We start from the raw sequence: 19,297 nt of genomic DNA, 5'->3' as shown, positions 1-19,297 counted from the left end.
CTGGTTTTCTGGAGTATTGATATATCATGTATACACCATGTAGCAATATAATTCCGGGGTACAGCTATACATATAGAGGAAGTGCCATATGTACTGAGGCACTGCTATAGCTCAGGAGGTATACATACATGGGTGCTATACAGCCATATATATACTGAGGGGCAGCTATACTCAGTGGTGCAACCTATATAGGTGAAGTGAATATATTCCCAGGCGCACTGGCCTGGCATGGATAGATAGAATCTGTATACACTGCATGCTAAGTGTATAGCTCAGGGCAGGATGCCAACATAGGTACTACATAGGAGGAAAGTAATCTCGCCATTTCCTTGGCGTGTGACTTCCAAGCTACAGCTATGATCCCCCTTTACAGCTTTCCCCCCTGTAGCCCCCTTTTTTCTCTGCCAGCTCTGTGTAATTCTATCCTTTTCCTCCTCCCTCAGGAATGCGTGTGTAATCCCCCCCTGCATACAGCCTGGTAAAATGGTAACATGAAACTGACAGTAAAGGATAGCACATGGCATCTAAATCTCTTTGTTCCTTTAAACTATAAGTAATAGCGTCTCCTCAGTAATGGCGTTATGTTGTAGCATATACATAACTGTACCACATACTATACTGAATTATCTGATATATCAGCAATGCATTATGTAAAATATCTGTAGATCCGCCACATGTATTACACAAAAGCATATATATACTGGCCGTGTCCCAGAATCGGCCATGTATGATCCAGAAATATCTAGATAATGGAATATCGATATATCAGCCATGAATCCAACAGCACTATGTATATACCATTGTGTATTATACCCAGTGTCTATGATATATAATAATACTATGTAAAGATAGAAATATTGATATAGACATATATATATAAATATATAAACCAAGACCCATATATAGGATAGTTATAATACAAAATGTATATCTGCCTAGTAATATTTGTGATACTTCTGCTATATATCATACAGCAGAGTCTATACATCAGCCATAATAGCCCAATATTCTTCATGTTGTATTGGGAAGTTATTTAAAAACGTATCTGTACAAGCACCATGCACTGAAATGTGGTATCTACAGTATATATACCCCTGCAATAAATTGCAGTATATACATATATGCCATGCATTATATTGAAGAATCACATACATTCACAATGCACTACATTGCAATACATATACCTAACTGCTTTGCACTATATTACAGTATCTATAAATACCCCTTGCACTATATTGCTGTATCTATATCTACACCATGCACCACATTGCAGTACATATATATATATATATATATATATATATATATATAGCAGTGCATATACAAATTCAAATTCAAAGAAGCTTTATTGGCAGGACTAAGTACACATTAGTTTTGCCAAAGCAAGTGTACAAAAGGGAATAGGGATAGGGACTGTAGGGATGTTGGGTAGGGGCTTTAGGAAAGGTGGATGGGGGCAGATCCAGGATGGTTCTATAGAAGTCCATGGCATAGGGAAGGTGGATGGGGGGATGGGGCAGGTCCAGGGTTGGGCCATAGAAGTCCAAGGCATATCATAGTTCTCTTTCTCGCAGTCTATTGCATGCGCTCACATATTGCGCTGCTTTCTCCACTGCTCTCTCTTCTTCCCCCAGCAGGATATGTGTTTTCTCTTCCTCCTTCATGGTGATGAAATCCGTGAAGATATGTGAGAGTCTTGAGAGTCTCCTGAAGTGAGTGTCCCTCACTGCTGAGTATTTTGGGGCAGTGTAGCAGGAAGTGGGTCTCATCCTCCAGGGCCTCCTGGTCACAGTGTTGGCACAGTCTTTCCTCCCTGGGCTTGTAGCTCTGCCTGTGTCGGCCAGATTCGATGGCCAGACTGTGGGCACTGAGTCTATATCGGCTCAGGATCTTGCTGTCTCTGGGGTCTGGGAGTTTCTCCAGGTATGGGGCCAGTCTGTAGTCTCTCTGTAGACTTACACATATATATATATATATATACACATATATATATATATATCCGCCATGAACAATAGGGCAGTAATCCGTGGCATAACAGCCATGCAGTACATAATATACAGCCTTGTCTATATATATTACTATATATGTACCCATGTCTGCAGCCAGGCCACAGGCACACAGGAGAGGATCTGCAATGTGGGAAGTAACATATAGAAATTGCTGAGGACAAACATCTCCCAGGATATAATGATTCTAACTATATAAACAGGGTCAGAAACTACAGCAATGCATGGCGTATACAGTAAATGCATTCACATCCCCGATAATGAGACCTGATATCTAGAATATTATACTCCCTGAAGCCGCAGAAAGGTCTCCTGTTGTCAGCCGAGAAGAGAGAGGAAGCACTGTGGGTGTGGCTGGCCACCCCTTCCTCTTTATCCCTATTGGTCGTTCGGGGGACCCAGTAGAGCATCACCTGGAGGGAATAGTGGGAGGGAGGAATTCTGGCACCGTAATCTGACCCTCTAGCTAAATCTCTGGGGGCTACGCAGTCAGAGGCACGGTCCTTAGTCAGTGCCGTGCCTGCCATACTTTCCTTCATTAAATAAGATTTGGTTCAGGTGATCACCTAATCAGAAGCACATTAAGTAGAATGAGGTGTACTCTGGTTGAAATTCAACTGACACTGGAATGGCTGTCAGACATGTAGAGAAGCTGATTTTTATAAAACTGGGCAGTGGTCTCTTAATTTTTGCCAGAGCTGTAGGTTCCCAATAGTCACTTTAAATGTGAGATGGTCCCTAAAAAATAGTTTTGTAAATTTTGTTATAAAAATGAGGAATCACTGGTCGACTTTTAACCCTGATAACTTCCTAACAAAAAAAACTATGTTTCAAAAATTGTGCTGATGTAAAGTAGACATGTGGGAAATGTTATTTATTAACTATTTGGTGTAACATAACTCTCTGATTTAAGAGCATAAGAATTAAAAGTTTGAAAATGGCAACATTTTCAAGTTTTTCATCGAGGAAATTTTGCCATTGTCATAAAGTACAATAAGTAAGAAAGTGACACTGGTCAGAATTAAAAAAATTGGCTTGGTCATTAAGGTCAAAATTGGCTCAGTCACTAAGGGGTTAAATTCAATTTTGTGGGAAAATTCAGTAATGCTTACATATTCAAATTTTAACTGATCCTCACATTTACGTAGATTTTCTTGTCTTTTACAGAACCAAACTATAATTTGTATTGTGTATCACAATAATAAAAGATCTTTCTATAGAAAGAAATGTAAACGTTTCTTTCCAATATTGGGGTTCTACTTATAATTAACTTATCCTATACCTTTCTTACTCATTATTCCCTTTCCCATCCAGGCCTTTTGAGAAGCATATATTTTTATTACTCAATTCATGAGGGCTAGTTTTTTATGGGATAAGTTTTTTCAATTGCGGGATTTTTAGATACATACTTTTTATTGAAAAAAAATAGCTATTTTTTATGTGGGGGATTTGAAAAGAACAGCATTTCATATGAACATTATGGGAATTAGCACATTACAAAGAAAAGAAAAACTCCAATGGTTAAACTAAACTGTGTAATAAATTGTGCTAATGAACTGTTTAACAGCATCAATCCTGGGCAATTTTTCATTTTTGCGCTTTTACTTTTTTGTCCCCTTCAACCGATAGCCTCAACTCATTTTTTATTTTTCTGTCAACAGAAACCACCTGGAATTAATCTCCCCGCATGGTGATATTATCACTTCTATGCCCCCACATGGTGTTAGTCTCCCACACAGTAATAGTGCTCTCTCTGTGCCCCCCCCACTGTAACAGTTTCCCCCACACAGTATTAATGATACTCTTTATGCTCCAACAACGTAATATCCCCCATTTGTGTTCCTGCTTAGCAATATTCTCCTTTTTGCATCTGCAATATTCCCCATTTCAAACTGTGTCCCTTATGTATGCCCCTTTTAGCAATATTCCCCTAATTGTACCCCCACTTGCTAATATTCCCCATTTTTTTCCCCCACCTTAGTAATATTCTCCTAATGGTGTCCCCCATTTAGCAATATTCCCCCATTTCAACCACCACTTATTATTAGTATTCCCCCTGTATGTCACTACTTAGTAGTATTTCCCCTATGTTTCCAACTTAGATATATCTCCCATATGACTGTCCTCATATTTGTGGCAATAAGAAACAAACAAACACTAAACTTGCCTCACTCCGCTCCTACAAAGGCGCCAAGGCATTGTAGTAATATCGCTGCATAGCACTTCATGCTACAAGCAGACTGCTGGATGTCTTCTGTCCTTCTGCTCCCGGCTAAGGCAGCATAGTAACATCACTACATTGCACCGCCAAGTTCAGACTGCGGGATGTCTTCTATCTTTCTGCTCCCGACACAATCAGTATGTGAATTGATATTAGTGTGAGCAGGTAGGAAGATGCAGTAACGGGTTGGAGGCAGATCAAGCATAAACGTGGGGTTTAATTAAACACGTATACTCCTTGCAGAGAGAAAACAGATAAAACAGTATAAAGGAACACAGGGAACAAAACTCAGGGGAAGCGGGTGTGAAGCATAGGGTAGGAAGTTCAAGGATAGCAAACTTATCAGTCTGACGACTTCAGAATGCGTTTAGTTCAGGATGTGGACGTTGGGCCAAAGCAGTGGTGCATAAGGGGTCCGGAATGGTCCTGGAAAAGATGGCGTCCTGGATCCTGGTGGTGGCGATGATTCCTCGTAGTCCAGTGTAGTCCTGGAAAAGATGACGTCTTGGCTCCTGGCAGCAACGGTGATTTATCGTGGTCTGGTCGGTGATCGGTGTGTCAGGAAACGACGAGCCAGACAGAGCCCAGTCTTTCCCCCTGTCAGCATACAGGGAAAATGAACAACTCGATTCAGGTACTAAGGGAAACCCCTCACAGCATGTGTCCGAATTCTCCCGTCGGTGCGTGCGTAGGCTTATGTCCTGACTGGGCGTCCTGTTACGGTCAGTGATGTCAGCAGGGACTAGATTTGTCGTTGTCGGCAGTCTCTGTTAACAGCTTTTAGCCTCTGATGGTTTTTGCCCGCTCTGGCAGTTGCCCCCCCCACAGAATCCCTGACACTGCGCTCCTGCGCGATGCACGTTCTCACAGCAACACACTGATTTGCCACGCACTGTGACCCTTTTTTCTTAGCCACACCCCTACTCCTAGGTGCAGAGGTCGGTCCGGGGCTTTAAACTTTGCCCCGTGAAACCTGGGTGACAGCCCCCGACAGTTCCGGATCCGTCACGGACTAGGTAGGCCTGGCCTTCTTACATTATCACACTACCTGGTGCCAGAATATTCTGGACCTTGGACAGGCCGCATCTTCTATGGCTCCCTGCTATGCCATAGATAGTGCCAGTCTTCACCACTTCCTCCTGCTAAATGGGCCTTGTGCACATGCTCTGCCAGACCCTCTCAGCAGATATGCATTTGATGTTAGGTATGTCCATAGCTATATATATTTATTCATATATATATATATATATATATATATATATATACACATATATATATTTGTAATACAATGAACACATCTGGCAACAGAAATGGCATATCCGTTGGCATATCTAGGAAAAAATTTATATTTTTGCTATGCAAAATGCTTTGCACATTTATTTCTATAAATCTTTTGTGGGTGAAAATGGTTGTTAAATGCAGGTGCCTCTGTAACATAGTGGGCATTTTCCGCTCAGCTCCTGTGCCCTTTCCATACATAATGCAGAAAGAGGTTAATAATTTATGCCAATACAACCTATTTTTCAATCTTCATTGTTTTGTAGCTATCACCTAATAATGAACCCTAGGGCTCTCTTACCCTCTGTAGCCACTGAATCCACCGTCTAGTAGTTCTAATGCTGTTGGTCAAGCATGAACTCAATGACTGTCTAATAAAATAGTTGACGGGTGGGTTGTAGCACAGTTCAGTTTTGCTATGCTGAAAATCCCACTGGTATCAATTCTTTCAGCTGCACTTGCACCGAATGGCCTTGTCTAATTCATACAAAACAGATGCACCTATGATCCTGTCTAATAAAACATCCCCCATACCCTCTCATGGTATCCTCTTTGAATTAGAACCATTTTGTAGCACAGCTCAGCTATTCTATCCTCATATCTGCTATATTTGCAGAGTAAAGCATGATCATGTTCTGAAGATCCCCATGGATCACCAATGAAATTTGGAGTTTGTAAATAGTAAAGATTTTTTGACAACTAGTGAGTCACAGTTACTACAGTCAAAAACATCAATGGTTGCTTTATATAAATAAGATTTCCCCATGTTGAGTTCTATCTAATTATCAATTTCTATGAGCAAGCACACAGGAGAACAGAGGAAGGGGCTGCAGCACTGAGAAGAAGTAGTGTGCTGCTGGGAAATGTAGTTTTAGCAGATAAGACTGGGATCATACATTCAGCTCTATGAAGCTTGATGCACAGAGGGGCAGAAGGAGGTGAAATTATATATAAAGGTACTAGACTGAAACTTAATTTTGGGTTTCTGCTGTATCTTAACAATAGTTATCCAGATTTTGTGTTTTGTAAAAATAAAACTTGCTGCCAATTTTACTTCAATGGTACTGTATCTGATGAAGACAAGTTAGTGAGGCAATTATCTGGTTCAGTGTCTTCTTTGGTGTCTATTTTGTTGGTCATTTGTCTCCAAGGAAAGCCACTTCTGGGGTTTCTGTTTAGAACTGGAATCTCATTAGTCACTACAGTAAGAGCGGAAGTTACAGTATGTAATTGGCAAATTGCTGAAGATACGTAACCCCCCCACTGAAAGAGTGTGAATGACTGGTAACTGCGCAGCATCTAAGGGGCTCTTAACCTATGCATTTATTTTATGTCTTGATGAAATAACATATACACTTTAATCATCTTCATTTCTAGGCTGTACTTGTAAAACAGATGCGCGAAGAGCAACAGCGAAGAAAACTTGTGGAATCTAAAAGAAACAGAGAGATATCTCAGCTGAAAAAGGAACAACGGAGGCAGGAGGTAAGATATGTAGAAAAAAGGAAAGGTTAAACATGCTATGTTTAACTACTATAATGCAATTGCTGGCACTTCTGCATTATTCCCCTTCCCCCTCCATACAGGGAAGCCAGCATTCTCACCACTGCGGCCTTGTGGCGTGGTCCCCGCCATGCTTCCTGTGTATGTGTGCACTGTACCTCCTGACAGAGTGCCTAGTGCAGGCGTGCTACCCTGCTCTTAAAGGGGCAGCATGTACACATGATAAAATACCCCAGCCAATAGCTTGGATGTATTTGCGTGTAAAAGGCACCCTCCCCATTAGGGAGCTGCCTGAGCAACCCTTATAGTTTCCTAGTAGTTGGTAGTGTCTGCAACTATATGAAGCCAGGTCGTCCCGTGTCATAGTATCCTGAAGTTAGTACTTGAACCCCTGGTCCTTGTACAGCCAGTGCTTGAACCCGAACCCCTGGTCTATGTGTGGCCAGAGCCTACATTTTAACACTGCATACGGTTGTACGTGAATTTGAAACTGCATCGGCAGTACTTGAACCAGTTCGTGAGTCCATTCCTCCGTCTCGTGACCTTTGGGGCCAGCAGCCTCAGTACCGGTGGCTGCCTAGGAGTGGTACCTGGCGGCTACCTGCAGCTCAAGCCTGACTCCACACTCAGGAGCTCCAGCAAACACCAAGTAGCTGCTTAGCTACGCCAATCCTAGGCAAGCCCAGCCTCTGGCACAGTAGATCTACAAAACACATGCGCCACCTGCTTGCGAGACAATTACATTGGTTCTACATTTCCAGATGTTCTAACTAGTAGAAAGGGGTCACACTTGCGAGAAACTCACACGAGTCTAAGGGTATGTGCACACTTTGCGGTTTCTGCTGCGTTTCCGCAGCGTTTTTGGCTCTGCAGAAACGCAGCAGATTCTGCTGCGTTGTACAGTACCTTTATTTCCTATGGAAATTAAAAAAAAGCTGTGCACATGCTGCGTTTTTTTCCGCGCGGTTTTGCTGCGGTTTTCAAAACGCAGCATGTCAATTGTTTGGTGCAGAAACGCTGCAGTTTTACACCTCATCCATTATGAGGTGTTAAACCGCAGGGCAAAACTGCAGAAAAAACGCAGATAAACCGCAGAAAAACCGCAGCACTTTGTCCTGCGGATTTCCTGCGGTTTTCTCTACAAAATCCGCAGAGACAAAAAACTATGTGTGCACATACCCTTACATTTCAATACCCAGCACTGCCACCGTCACTTGGGACCGGAGCGCTTAGCTGCAAAGAAATACATGGAGCCGCACGCTCCGGTCCCGAGTGCTTGCGGCAGTGTCAGGTATTGAGATGCGAGGCTTGTGCGAGTTTCTCGCAAGTGTGACCCCGACCTTAGTTTGAGTGTAATATGTTTTAGAAGGCTGTAATCAAAAACATATAGAAGTTGTTTGTTTTTTAAATATCTGTCAAATCCTAAGCATACAGATTTAGCAAAGATTATCTTGACTCTGATTACACATATCTGGGATATCACATCACACAATAAGGGTAATTCAACACCTAACCATCGGTAAATGGCTTGTGCACTGTTACGTTTTCTTATTCCTCTATAGTGAGATAACTTTCTGTGACAAGTTATCAAGATGCTGCATTGTGAGATATGGTAACCTTTGCTACATCTGTATCTTATTCATAGTCTCCCATTATACAAAATTATAAATCATGCAGCAAACATTTTTTGGGATGTATTTGTATTGAACATCATGGTTAATAATAATATTATTCATATAGCGCTAACACATTCCTCAGCACTTTACAATTAAGTGGGGACGTACAGACAATAGAAACAATACAATGAAACATTTTTGAGCAGTTACAGGAGGAGTGAGAGCACCCCTCGCAAGCGTACAATTTATTGCATGCAGTTAAAAAAGAAAAGTTATACAAAGACTCTGATACTTTGTTGGTATACGTAACGTTATTTTTTATGGAAAAATTTGATATATATGCTTAAAACTTTTTTTGTACTTATGAATATAAATGAAAAAAGTTATCCTGACAAATGGCATGCCTAGCTTATACATTATTGCAGCAAAGAAGAAAACCTGAATATTTTTGTTTAAATTGACAGCTTCAGATTAGAGCTCTAGAATCGCAGAAACGACAACAAGAAATGGTGCTAAGGCGAAAGACACAGGAGGTCAGTAATAATCCTTATATGTGCCTAAATAATTCACCGACTTTCCACTTCTCATGTGTTTTTTGCATAAGGCCGGGTGCCCACGATCCGGAAGTAGCAGTGCTTTGGACTCAGCGCATTAACTTTTTAGAATTTGCCAAATGGCTGCAATGAAACAAAGAGTGAAAAATTTAAAGGGGTCTGAATACTTTCCGTACCCACTGTATTTCTATTTATTTCTGCAAATTTATTTATATGCCCATTTTATATGGGCAAACCAAGGAAATTTAGATAAATATGTTGAGGCGATAGGCTAATCTGAAGAAATAGGTTTTTGGGGCACACTTAAAACTGTAGGTATTGGGAAATAATCAAATTGTCCTTGTTAGTGTATTCAAAAGAATTTGCGCAGTACGTGAGAAGTCTTGTAGACGGGAGTGGGAGGTTCTGTTTATTGAGGATGTTAAGGGGGCTTCACACATAGCGATATCGCTAGCAATATCGCTAAAGCGTCACCGATTTTGTGACGCAGCAGCGATATTGCTAGCGATATCACTACATGTGACACTTACCTCCGACCGGCTCCCCCGCTGGCTATCGCTGATCGCGCGAGAACGTCCTGGGCCATTTCACGTCGGCGGCTTCCTGCTGGCGCTGACAAGCAACGCGTGGACGCGGGCGGAGGACGTCATCATTGCTGCGTCTGACAGGTAAGTAACGACCGCTGCTGCGTCGCTGCATCGCTGGTGAGATCTGCCTGTTTGGCAGCTCACTAGCGACCATTTAGCGATGCACCAGCGATCCTGACCGGGTCGTATCGTTGTTGGGATCGCTGGTGCATCGCTAAATGTAACGGGACCCTTAGTCTTATGTCATTAGCAGAACAAAGGGCACAGATAGTGTGATAGACTGAGACGAGGGAGGAGATGTAGGGTGGTGCTGAAGAGTGGAGCGCTTTGTGGGTGACAGTGATAAGTTTATATTGAGCTCTGTAGCACGTGAGTAACCAGTGCAATGACTGGCACAGGGTAGATGCATCTGTGTAACCATTGGCGAGAAATATGATCCTGGCTGCAGCATTCAGGACGGATTGGAGAGGGGAGAGTTTAGTTAGAGGGAGACCGATTAGTAGAGAGTTGCAGTAGTCCAGGCGAGAATGAATAAGAGCAACAGTAAGAGTTTTTGCAGAATTGACAGTAACAAAAAGTCGCATTCTAGAAAGGGGAGAGTTTAGTTAGAGGGAGACTGATTAGTAGAGAGTTGCAGTAGTCCAGGCGAGAATGAATAAGAGCAACAGTAAGAGTTTTTGCAGAATTGACAGTAACAAAAAGTCGCATTCTAGAAAGGGGAGAGTTTAGTTAGAGGGAGACCGATTAGTAGAGAGTTGCAGTAGTCCAGGCGAGAATGAATAAGAGCAACAGTAAGAGTTTTTGCAGAGTTGACAGTAACAAAAAGTCGCATTCTAGAAATGCTTTTAAGGTGTAGATGACATAAGCGAGTGAGTGATCGGATGTAGGGAATGAATAAAAGATCTGAATCAAGTATGACCTCAAGACAACGGGCATATTGTTGGGGAGTAATGGAGAACAACACACGGAAATGGCAATATCAGCCTACGTAAGTTAGTGGAGGGAGGAAACCCAAGGAGTTCAGTTTTTGAAAGTTTCAGTTTCAGATAGAGGGAGGACATGATGTTGGAGACAGTGGTAAGACAATTACTGGTGTTTTGTAATAATTAAGACGTGATTGGTTCAAAGACAGAGAGTGAGCTAGATGTAGTTGGGGAGGGAGGACAGTGCATGGTATGAAGAAATTGGAAGAAAATATCCTGTCGGATACGGTCAGTTTTTTCTTTGAAATAATTGGCCAGATCGTCAGCACTGAGATTGGTGGTCAGGGCCAGCACTCTTGGATTGAGTAGGGAATGAAAAGTGTCAAAGAGACGTTTAGTATCCTTGGACAGTGTGGTAATAAGGGTGTTGAAATATGTCGGTTTGTAGAGGTGAAGGTCAGAAATGCATGTTTTAAGCATAAACTTATAATGGATATACTCCATTGTATGGATATACGCAACTCCATTAAATACTTAAATTCTTAACATGGTACATAATGGATGGTATTAGTATAATTGGTGTATGTATCTTCAGTACATATACTGTATATTTTCCATACTTTCTAATTTTTAGTAATGTTCCCTAGGTGTCCACGCTAAGGCGTCTTTCTAGGCCAGCTCCAGATCGTTCTGTCAGTCACATGTCATCACTTCCAGACTCAGGAATAGAACTGTCAAGCACTGCATCATCAGAACAAGATTGTAGTTCACGAACTGTATCCAGCATTGTACGGCAATGGAATCGCAAAACAACAGGAGAAACGGGACCTTTAGCTAACTGGAGTCCTGCTGTGAGGTGACAGCACTAATATTATAATTGTTTTATTTTAAGCTGTTAATATACAGCTCTGGCAAAAATTAAGAGACCACCACATCAAAACCCTGTCATGGGCAGCCCATTCTCCAGATCTGAACCCTATTGAAAACCTCTGGAATGTAATCAAGAGGATGATGGATAGTCACAAGCCATCAAACAAAGAAGAAATGCTCACATTTTTGCGCCAAAAGCATTGTGAAAGACTGGTGGCAAGTATGCCAAGGCGCATGAAAGCTGTTTTTAAAAATCATGGTTATGCCACAAAATAATGATTTCTGAACTCTTCCTGAGTTAAAACATTAGTATTGTTGTTTCTAAATGATTATGAACTTGTTTTCTTTGCATTATTTGAGATCTGAAAGCACTGTTTTTTTATTTTGACCATTTCTCCTTTTCAGAACAAAAAATAACAAAATTTATTGCCTGGAAATTCGGAGACATGTTGCCGGAAGTTTGTAGACTAAAAGAACAATTTACATTTTACTCAAAAATATACCTATAAAGAGAAAAATCAGACAAACTGAACATTTGGAAGTGGTCTCTTAATTTTTTGCCAGAGCTGTATTAGTTAAATTGGGACAAAGTATGCTAGATTTCTCAGAGCAGTGTTGTGTTTTTCCATGTTTTATTACAATTTGCTGTGATTTTCTAATGCTGGTTGTGTGATTTTACAGTCACAGAACGTTTGTTTTGTTCTAATTGTTTCAGTGACAGTGTGAAGGTGTCTGACTGTGTTCCTCCACCCCATCCTCAGATAGAATTACTAAAAGAGGCTATTAACATTACAGCTCATCCATTAGAGCAATATAAACATACCAAAAAAGAATGGAGCCAAGAGCAAATTAATAAAAAATATGACTTTATTGTTATCCAAAAATTGATAAAATACAAATTTATGATGAATCCTCACGCCCCCCGAGGAAGCAAATAGCGAAACGCGCGTTGGGGTCCTGCAGTCCATCACACAGAAAGGTTGGTTTTGGCAACAGATTTTTAATTTATATTTTTTTGCATAAAATCTTTACTATACCCAATCTCTTTGGTCTCTTGGCCCTTAGACTATCCTTAATCTTACTAATATTGGATACATATATGGCAGCAGTCATTCTTGATATCGGATCAAGCACTTTTTGCACATTTCTGCACTTTATATGAACACTGAGAAGGAACTGTGTCTTCCTGCATAGAGGATATACCGTCAGCCAGAGACATATATATATATATATATATATATATATATATATATACCTCTTTGCAGTCTCTGTACCCCCCTTTTTTCCTTCTTATTTGTTGCTAATATATATCTGTAGATCGATTTGTTATCAATAATCATTTGTAGGTCGTTTCTGGATCACATTATTATGCACTATTGCACTTTCTATGAATATTGACAAAAAATTTTGTTCTTTGAAGGAAAAAAAGGGGAAAAAACTGAACACTGTTTATATCCCTTTATACATTTGATTGGGTTATAATTATTATATGCATTTGTTTACATATTGCCACTTTTAACTTCTCTAATCTGTGTGTGGTAACTGGGTGTTGCTGATTCCCTTATTTTTCACTCTACAAATGATTCATCATAAATTTGTATTTTATCAATTTTTGGATAACAATAAAATCATATTTTTTATTAATTTGCTCTTGGCTCCATTCTTTTTTGGTATGTCCATCCCCAGATAGAACTGGCTACTATTACAATGTATTACAGTTGTGTCCCACTTTTTAGCTACAAGAGATTTGTATATACTGTATTATTTGTATTTGCAGGTGGCAGGAATTAGGGAATTGAGACTAATGTGTGACAGAGAGGCGCCAAATCTAATAAACAGCGTACACCAATATGATGCCGCCAGTGTGGCATCTTCTGGCTACTTCATTTTGTATATGCTGGTAGATAGCCATAGTAATTGTGCCCCTTTGTTCTCAGTATGAAACACAAAGAAGAAACACAGTATATAAAAAACGTGCAAAAATACTCTGCTGTAAAAAATAGAACGATAGACCGCCAGTGCTAGTAAAAAATGATAACAAAAACAGGGTATTTAGTTGATACATTTTTTGCAAAAAATGTATACCAAGCTACTCCACCAACGCCAAGGTATACCCATCTAGGAACAGTCCTATCTAATGTATTTAAAACCTGATCATGTGAACAGTACCTATATGAGCAGGATTCAGAAAGGCGCTTCTTGATGTAGGCACGCTGTGTGAGACGGCTTTATGTGCATGTCACACAAGAGAGGGGCGGGAATCTCCCAAACCTTGCTGAGCAAGGAACTAATAGACTAAAAACACATGTGACATGCACAAAAAGTGAACAGGTCAGTTGGACAGTATGAACTTGTTTTCTTTGCATTATTTGAGATCTGAAAGCACTGGTTTTTTTTTATTTTGACCATTTCTCCTTTTCTGAAAAAAAATACAAAATGTATTGCCTGGAAATTCGGAGACATGTTGTCAGAAGTTTGTAGACTAAAAGAACAATTTACTTTTTACTCAAAAATATACCTAATAAAGAGAAAAATCAGACAAACTGAACATTTGGAAGTGGTCTCTTAATTTTTGCCAGAGCTGTATTAGTTAAATTGGGACAAAGTATGCTGGATTTCTCAGAGCGGTGTTGTGTTTTTCCATGTTTTATTACAATTTGCAGTGGTTTTCTAATGCTGGTTGTGTGATTTTACAGTCACAGTACATTTGTTTTGTTCTAATTGTTTCAGTGACAGTGTGAAGGTGTCCGACTGTGTTCCTCCACCCCATCCCCAGATAGAACTGGCTACTATTACAATGTATTACAGTTGTGTCCCACTTTTTAGCTACAAGACATTTGTATATACTGTATTATTTGTATTTGCAGGTGGCAAGAATTAGGGAATTGAGACTAACGTGTGACAGAGAGGCGCCAAATCTAATAAACAGCGTACACCAATATGATGCCGCCTGTGTGACATCTTCAGACTACTTCATTTTGTATATGCTGGTAGATAGCCATAGTAATTGTGCCCCATTGTTCTCAGTATGTAGCAAAGAGAAAAATGGCCCAAGAAAGGATCCATTTAACATGGACTGTATGGTTTTTCTTAATGAATGACATAGTTTGCAGAACACAGCATGTACCATACTTATAAAAGTAAGAAAAAGTATATTTATAAATGTATACTCTTCTTTTGCTCTCTCTTTTTTTTAAAATGGATTCTCTTGTGGTGACAACACATGGATTCCTTTGCTCAGAAATTAGGAAATTAGGATATCGGAAGAGGCTGACCACTTCTCTTTATTTTATTGCTGGCGTGATAGAGCAGACTATGTTCATTTTTTATCAGTAGTTTTATGGGTCTTAAATGTAAAAAGATGCTTTTTTTTAAACTCCATTGGATGTAAAGCCAAGCAAATCAAATCACAGAACCTTAGGAAATCAAGTAACATTTGTGCAATACTGCTGTGCAGTAGTTGGTAGCACGGCACACTGCAACTAGATGGCAATCCAGCGTAATGCCTACTGTTTTTAAAGAGAGCCTGTCACCTTGGAAAACTCTATGTACCTGCAGATATAGGGTTAATCTGCAGGTTAATAGCATTACAATGCTGTCCAGCCGATTTACTGAAAATGCAGCTCCTGGGAGAAAAGAAATGTATTTTCTTCCTTGAGCTGTCATCTTTCAGTCGTTTGGACATACTGTGAACAGTACAAACTAATGGCATCTGGGAAGAAACAAGTTAATATTCATTTTATCCAGGCAGCATTGTAACTATTTACCTTCAGATTAATTCCATGTCATTTTCCAATGTGACATATTGCCTTTAAACTGTGAATAAAACCTCATAATATTTTTTGCTCAATTTACAGCAGGAGAAAAGCTGGTAGGCCGCGTCTTCCTTTGAGCAAGGCTGCGCATATGAAATGGCAAACTTTGGAAAAGAGAGTTCATGAAGTTGTTTTACAGAGGCTGACTCTGCTCAATTTAGAGAACGATATGGAAAGGTTGCTGCGAGTAAGTGAAATAAACCTAACAATATTTCAACTTATCTTTTGCTTTGCTATTCTTTTACTTGTAATGCATAATTTATAGCAACTTTTTTGTTAAAATTTTTTTCTTCAACTCCTGGAATGGTATCACTAATGTGTGTCCCACGCCTGCTGTAGAAAAATTATTCTCGAATAGAAAAGTTGGATCTGTAACCCTGTAAAGGTTAATAAACTCCAGGCTGAAGATAAAAGAGTGCAGTTTGTACTTGTAGACCATCAACAAGGATATTTTGATCAGAAACAAGAAAAACACATCCAAATTCCTTTTGTATAAAAATTTTTTAATTTCGGATAAAAAAAATAGCACCAGTAATGCTTTCCCATTATGAAGCTCTGACAGGAATTTGGTGTACTGCCGCCCTCAAGCCGGTTTCACACGTCCTGATATTTCTGGCACTGGAAAAAAACAGTACCAGAAATATCCATGTCTGTGTGTCTGTGTGGGTAATACTTGTGGCATACGTGTGGCAACTACATACCACACATGTGCCGCATCAGTACCACACGTACCATAATTAAAAAAAACTGGCATGGGGTCCCCCCATTTTTGACAACCAGCCTTGCTAAAGAGTACAGCTGGGGGCTGGTAATCTCATGCTGGTAAGGAGCCATGGATATTGACCGCCTAGCCTAAAAATTAGATGTGGCAATTCTGGTGCTTTGACCATCTCTTCCCACTTGTCCTGTAGTGGTGGCAAGTGCTGTTCATATTTGTATAAGACACCTATCCATTACAAATCCTATGGTTGTATGGTAATCAAACACTCAGCAAGTATAAAGTCTTTTATTGGAAATCAAAACAAAACACACTTTTTCATTTTTATTTAAAAATAACCGACACAGTTATACTCACCTAATGCCTAATTCCACTGAAGCCCTCATCTCCTGTAATAAACCAAAAATAAAAAAACAACCATATCCCTCACCTCTCCGTCATTCTGTTCCACACCGTAAGTCTAGGGATAAATAGTTTTCAAACTGGACGGTGCTAAGGATGCGACCATCCAGGCTAAGAACAACTGATAAATGAGCTGCTGAAAGCGCATCCTCAGTGACTAGCTGTTACGTCATAGAGGTTGTTGCAGGTCACTGACGTTGAGTTCCCAGCCGGCCTAAACTGTGGTTACTTCAGCACTGTGGGAAAAAGTAACTGAGTTTAGCTTAGTGAGATCACCACAGATCAAAGATCTGCTGTGAACTCACTGAACTGAACTGCAGTGAACTCAGTGACTTTTTCTCACTGTGCTGAGGTCACCGTGGTTCAGTATTTATTTTTTTATAGAGCAAGTGGCGGCTGGTGAATACTCCCATCAGCTGCTGCCTGCTCTCACTGTTATTAGTGGTAGCAGATGTAGGCTGATTGGCGTAGTAATCAGTTGAGTACAACTCTCACCACTCTGATCATCGGCAGACCAGGGGAGAATGATAAGAGCAGTCTGCAGCACCCGGCGTCAGGGATCAGTTCTAACTGTACCACAGCTTCTCAGGGGCCGGTACGTGCGATACTGATGACACACGGATGTCATCTGTGTGTCATCAGGGTGCACATGTGCAGAACATTTTGCGGCCTGTTCTGCTGTTAAGAAACGGACATGTCAGCATATGTCACCTGGAAAACACACTGATATGTGCACAGACCTGTTTGCTTGAATGGGTCTACTTGTGTAAGTGTCACCGGTACGTGTGAAAACTGTCACCACATGTACCAGAGACACTGATGTGTGAAAGAGGCCTTAGTCATGGTCAATACTAAAAGAAACTTGGAAACTATTTACAACAGCAACCAATCCATTGCATGTGGTAATATCTTCCTTTTATGCCCAGTGTTCAATATCGTGACTAGCACCATGCAGTACATTAAATGTTTGTCCCCTCTCCCCTTTAATACAAACATTGAATCTTTTATTACCACATGTAAAGAAATAGTAAAAGACTAACCACATAGTAGCATTTTCTTCATTTCATTTTTGTAATTGCTGATCCCTATCCTATATCATAGTAAAGCAGAAATATTTTATTCAGCGAGTCTCGCAATGGGATTAATAGTTAGAATATACTGCATTCTATCAGTGCTTGTTAACCAGCTTAGAATATTAAGTTATTTCATGCCTCTGTACATTTTAACTAATCAATTACACCTCTAATACAATCTTTTGTTGTTTTTATTTTTAGTAATGTACATTATATTTTTACTTATTTGAGATATTTTTAGATTGTATACTTAAAGAAGCCCCCCCATTCAAATTTTTACACTCTTAATACTGTATATTGCAGTCATCATATTATATAGCACTGCGCACTTACAATTGCTGATTTTGCCTTACTACCCAGATAATTCTTCACTTTTCCATTAGGTCTACGACATCTCAAGATTAAAAACTGACTAGCTGAATTCTTCTAAGCTCTATGTAGCAACAGGAGGTCAATTTTTCCTGTATGAGTCATGAGTCACTGCAGAAGCCCCTGGAGAAGGGAGCAGCTGGGTCACAAGTTTAAAAGGGGAATGATAAATGCAGGGAATAGAGACTTACTGTTTCTACATAGAGCAGAAAAGAAAAAAATATAGCTGGGTAGAAAGGCAAAATGAGCAATTGTAAGTGCACAGTGCTGTATAATATGATGATTGCAATATATTGAGAGGAATAGAACTTTGATTGGAGGAGGGCTTCTTTAAGTATACAATCTAAACATTATCTTAAATACCGTATATACTCGTGCATAAGCTGAGATTTTCAGCCCATTTTCGGCTTATACACGAGTCAAATACCTGGGGGTCGGCAAGGGAGGGGGAGCGGAGGTGTCAGAGATCATAGTGACCCCCTGGTGCGGTCTCTGCAGCCCCCCCGCCTTCCCACAGTCTCCCTTCCTGCCATCAGTGGTCACGTGGTGCTGCTCATTAAACTCATGAATATGCGCATATTCATGTGTTTAATGAGCGGTACCACATGACCACTGAAGGGAGGAAGAGCTGCCAGAGACCGTGGGAGTCGGAGAAGCGGGGCTGCAGAGACCGCGCCAGGAGGGGGTAAGTATATCCAATTTTCACCTGTCCCGAGTCCATCACTGCTCACCGCTGTCTGCTGCGTCCTGTGTCAGTGACGTTTAGGCAGCAGGGGGCGCGGTGACGTGGTTAGTGCGCGCTGCGCCCTCTGCTGGCTGAACAGTCACTGACACAGGAAACAGCAGACAGTGGTGAGCAGCGATGGACCCCGGACAGGTGAATATCTCAGGTGCCGGGTCCTGAGCAGGAGAGGTGAGTATGGCATTTTTTGCAGCAGCAGCATATGGGTGCCTAATATATCGAGCATCTTATGGGGGCAGCATAAGGGGACATATTCTATGGGGCAGCATATGTGAGCATAGTCTATGGAGCAGCATATAGGGGCATATTCTATGGAGCAGCATATGGGGCATATTCTATGGGGCAGCATATTCTATGGAGCAGCGTATGGGGGCATAATATATGGGGCAGCATATGGGTGCATATTCTATGGGGCAGCATATGGGGGCATAGTCTATGGAGCAGCATATGGGAGCATATTCTATGGAGCAGCATATGGGGGCATATTCTATGGGGAAGCATATGGGGGCATAGTCTATGGGGCAGCATATGGGGGCAGCATAGGGGGGCATATTCTATGGAGCAGCATATGGGGGCATATTCTATGGAGCAGTATATGGGGGCATATTCTATGGAACAGC

General features: G+C 40.8%; 1 protein-coding gene across 2 annotated transcripts in view; it reads left to right on the top strand.

Annotated features, from left to right (window-relative positions):
* The window catches only part of KIF21B (kinesin family member 21B), a 461,259-nt gene that overhangs the window by 242,809 nt on the left and 199,153 nt on the right, over nucleotides 1–19,297 (top strand). For both annotated transcript variants that reach the window (XM_073561060.1, XM_073561059.1), the window contains exons 16-19: nucleotides 6,883–6,990; nucleotides 9,089–9,157; nucleotides 11,336–11,544; nucleotides 15,416–15,560. In XM_073561060.1, the coding sequence (XP_073417161.1) occupies nucleotides 6,883–6,990; nucleotides 9,089–9,157; nucleotides 11,336–11,544; nucleotides 15,416–15,560 (531 nt within the window). The remainder of the gene's footprint in view (nucleotides 1–6,882; nucleotides 6,991–9,088; nucleotides 9,158–11,335; nucleotides 11,545–15,415; nucleotides 15,561–19,297) is intronic.

This window comes from Dendrobates tinctorius, unplaced genomic scaffold (assembly GCF_039654945.1).
Source record: "Dendrobates tinctorius isolate UK_male_01 unplaced genomic scaffold, ASM3965494v1 ptg000312l, whole genome shotgun sequence".
Lineage (NCBI taxonomy): Eukaryota > Metazoa > Chordata > Amphibia > Anura > Dendrobatidae > Dendrobates > Dendrobates tinctorius.
The sequence above is the reverse complement of the archived record's forward strand: the minus strand, read 5'-3'. Positions and strand labels throughout refer to the sequence as shown.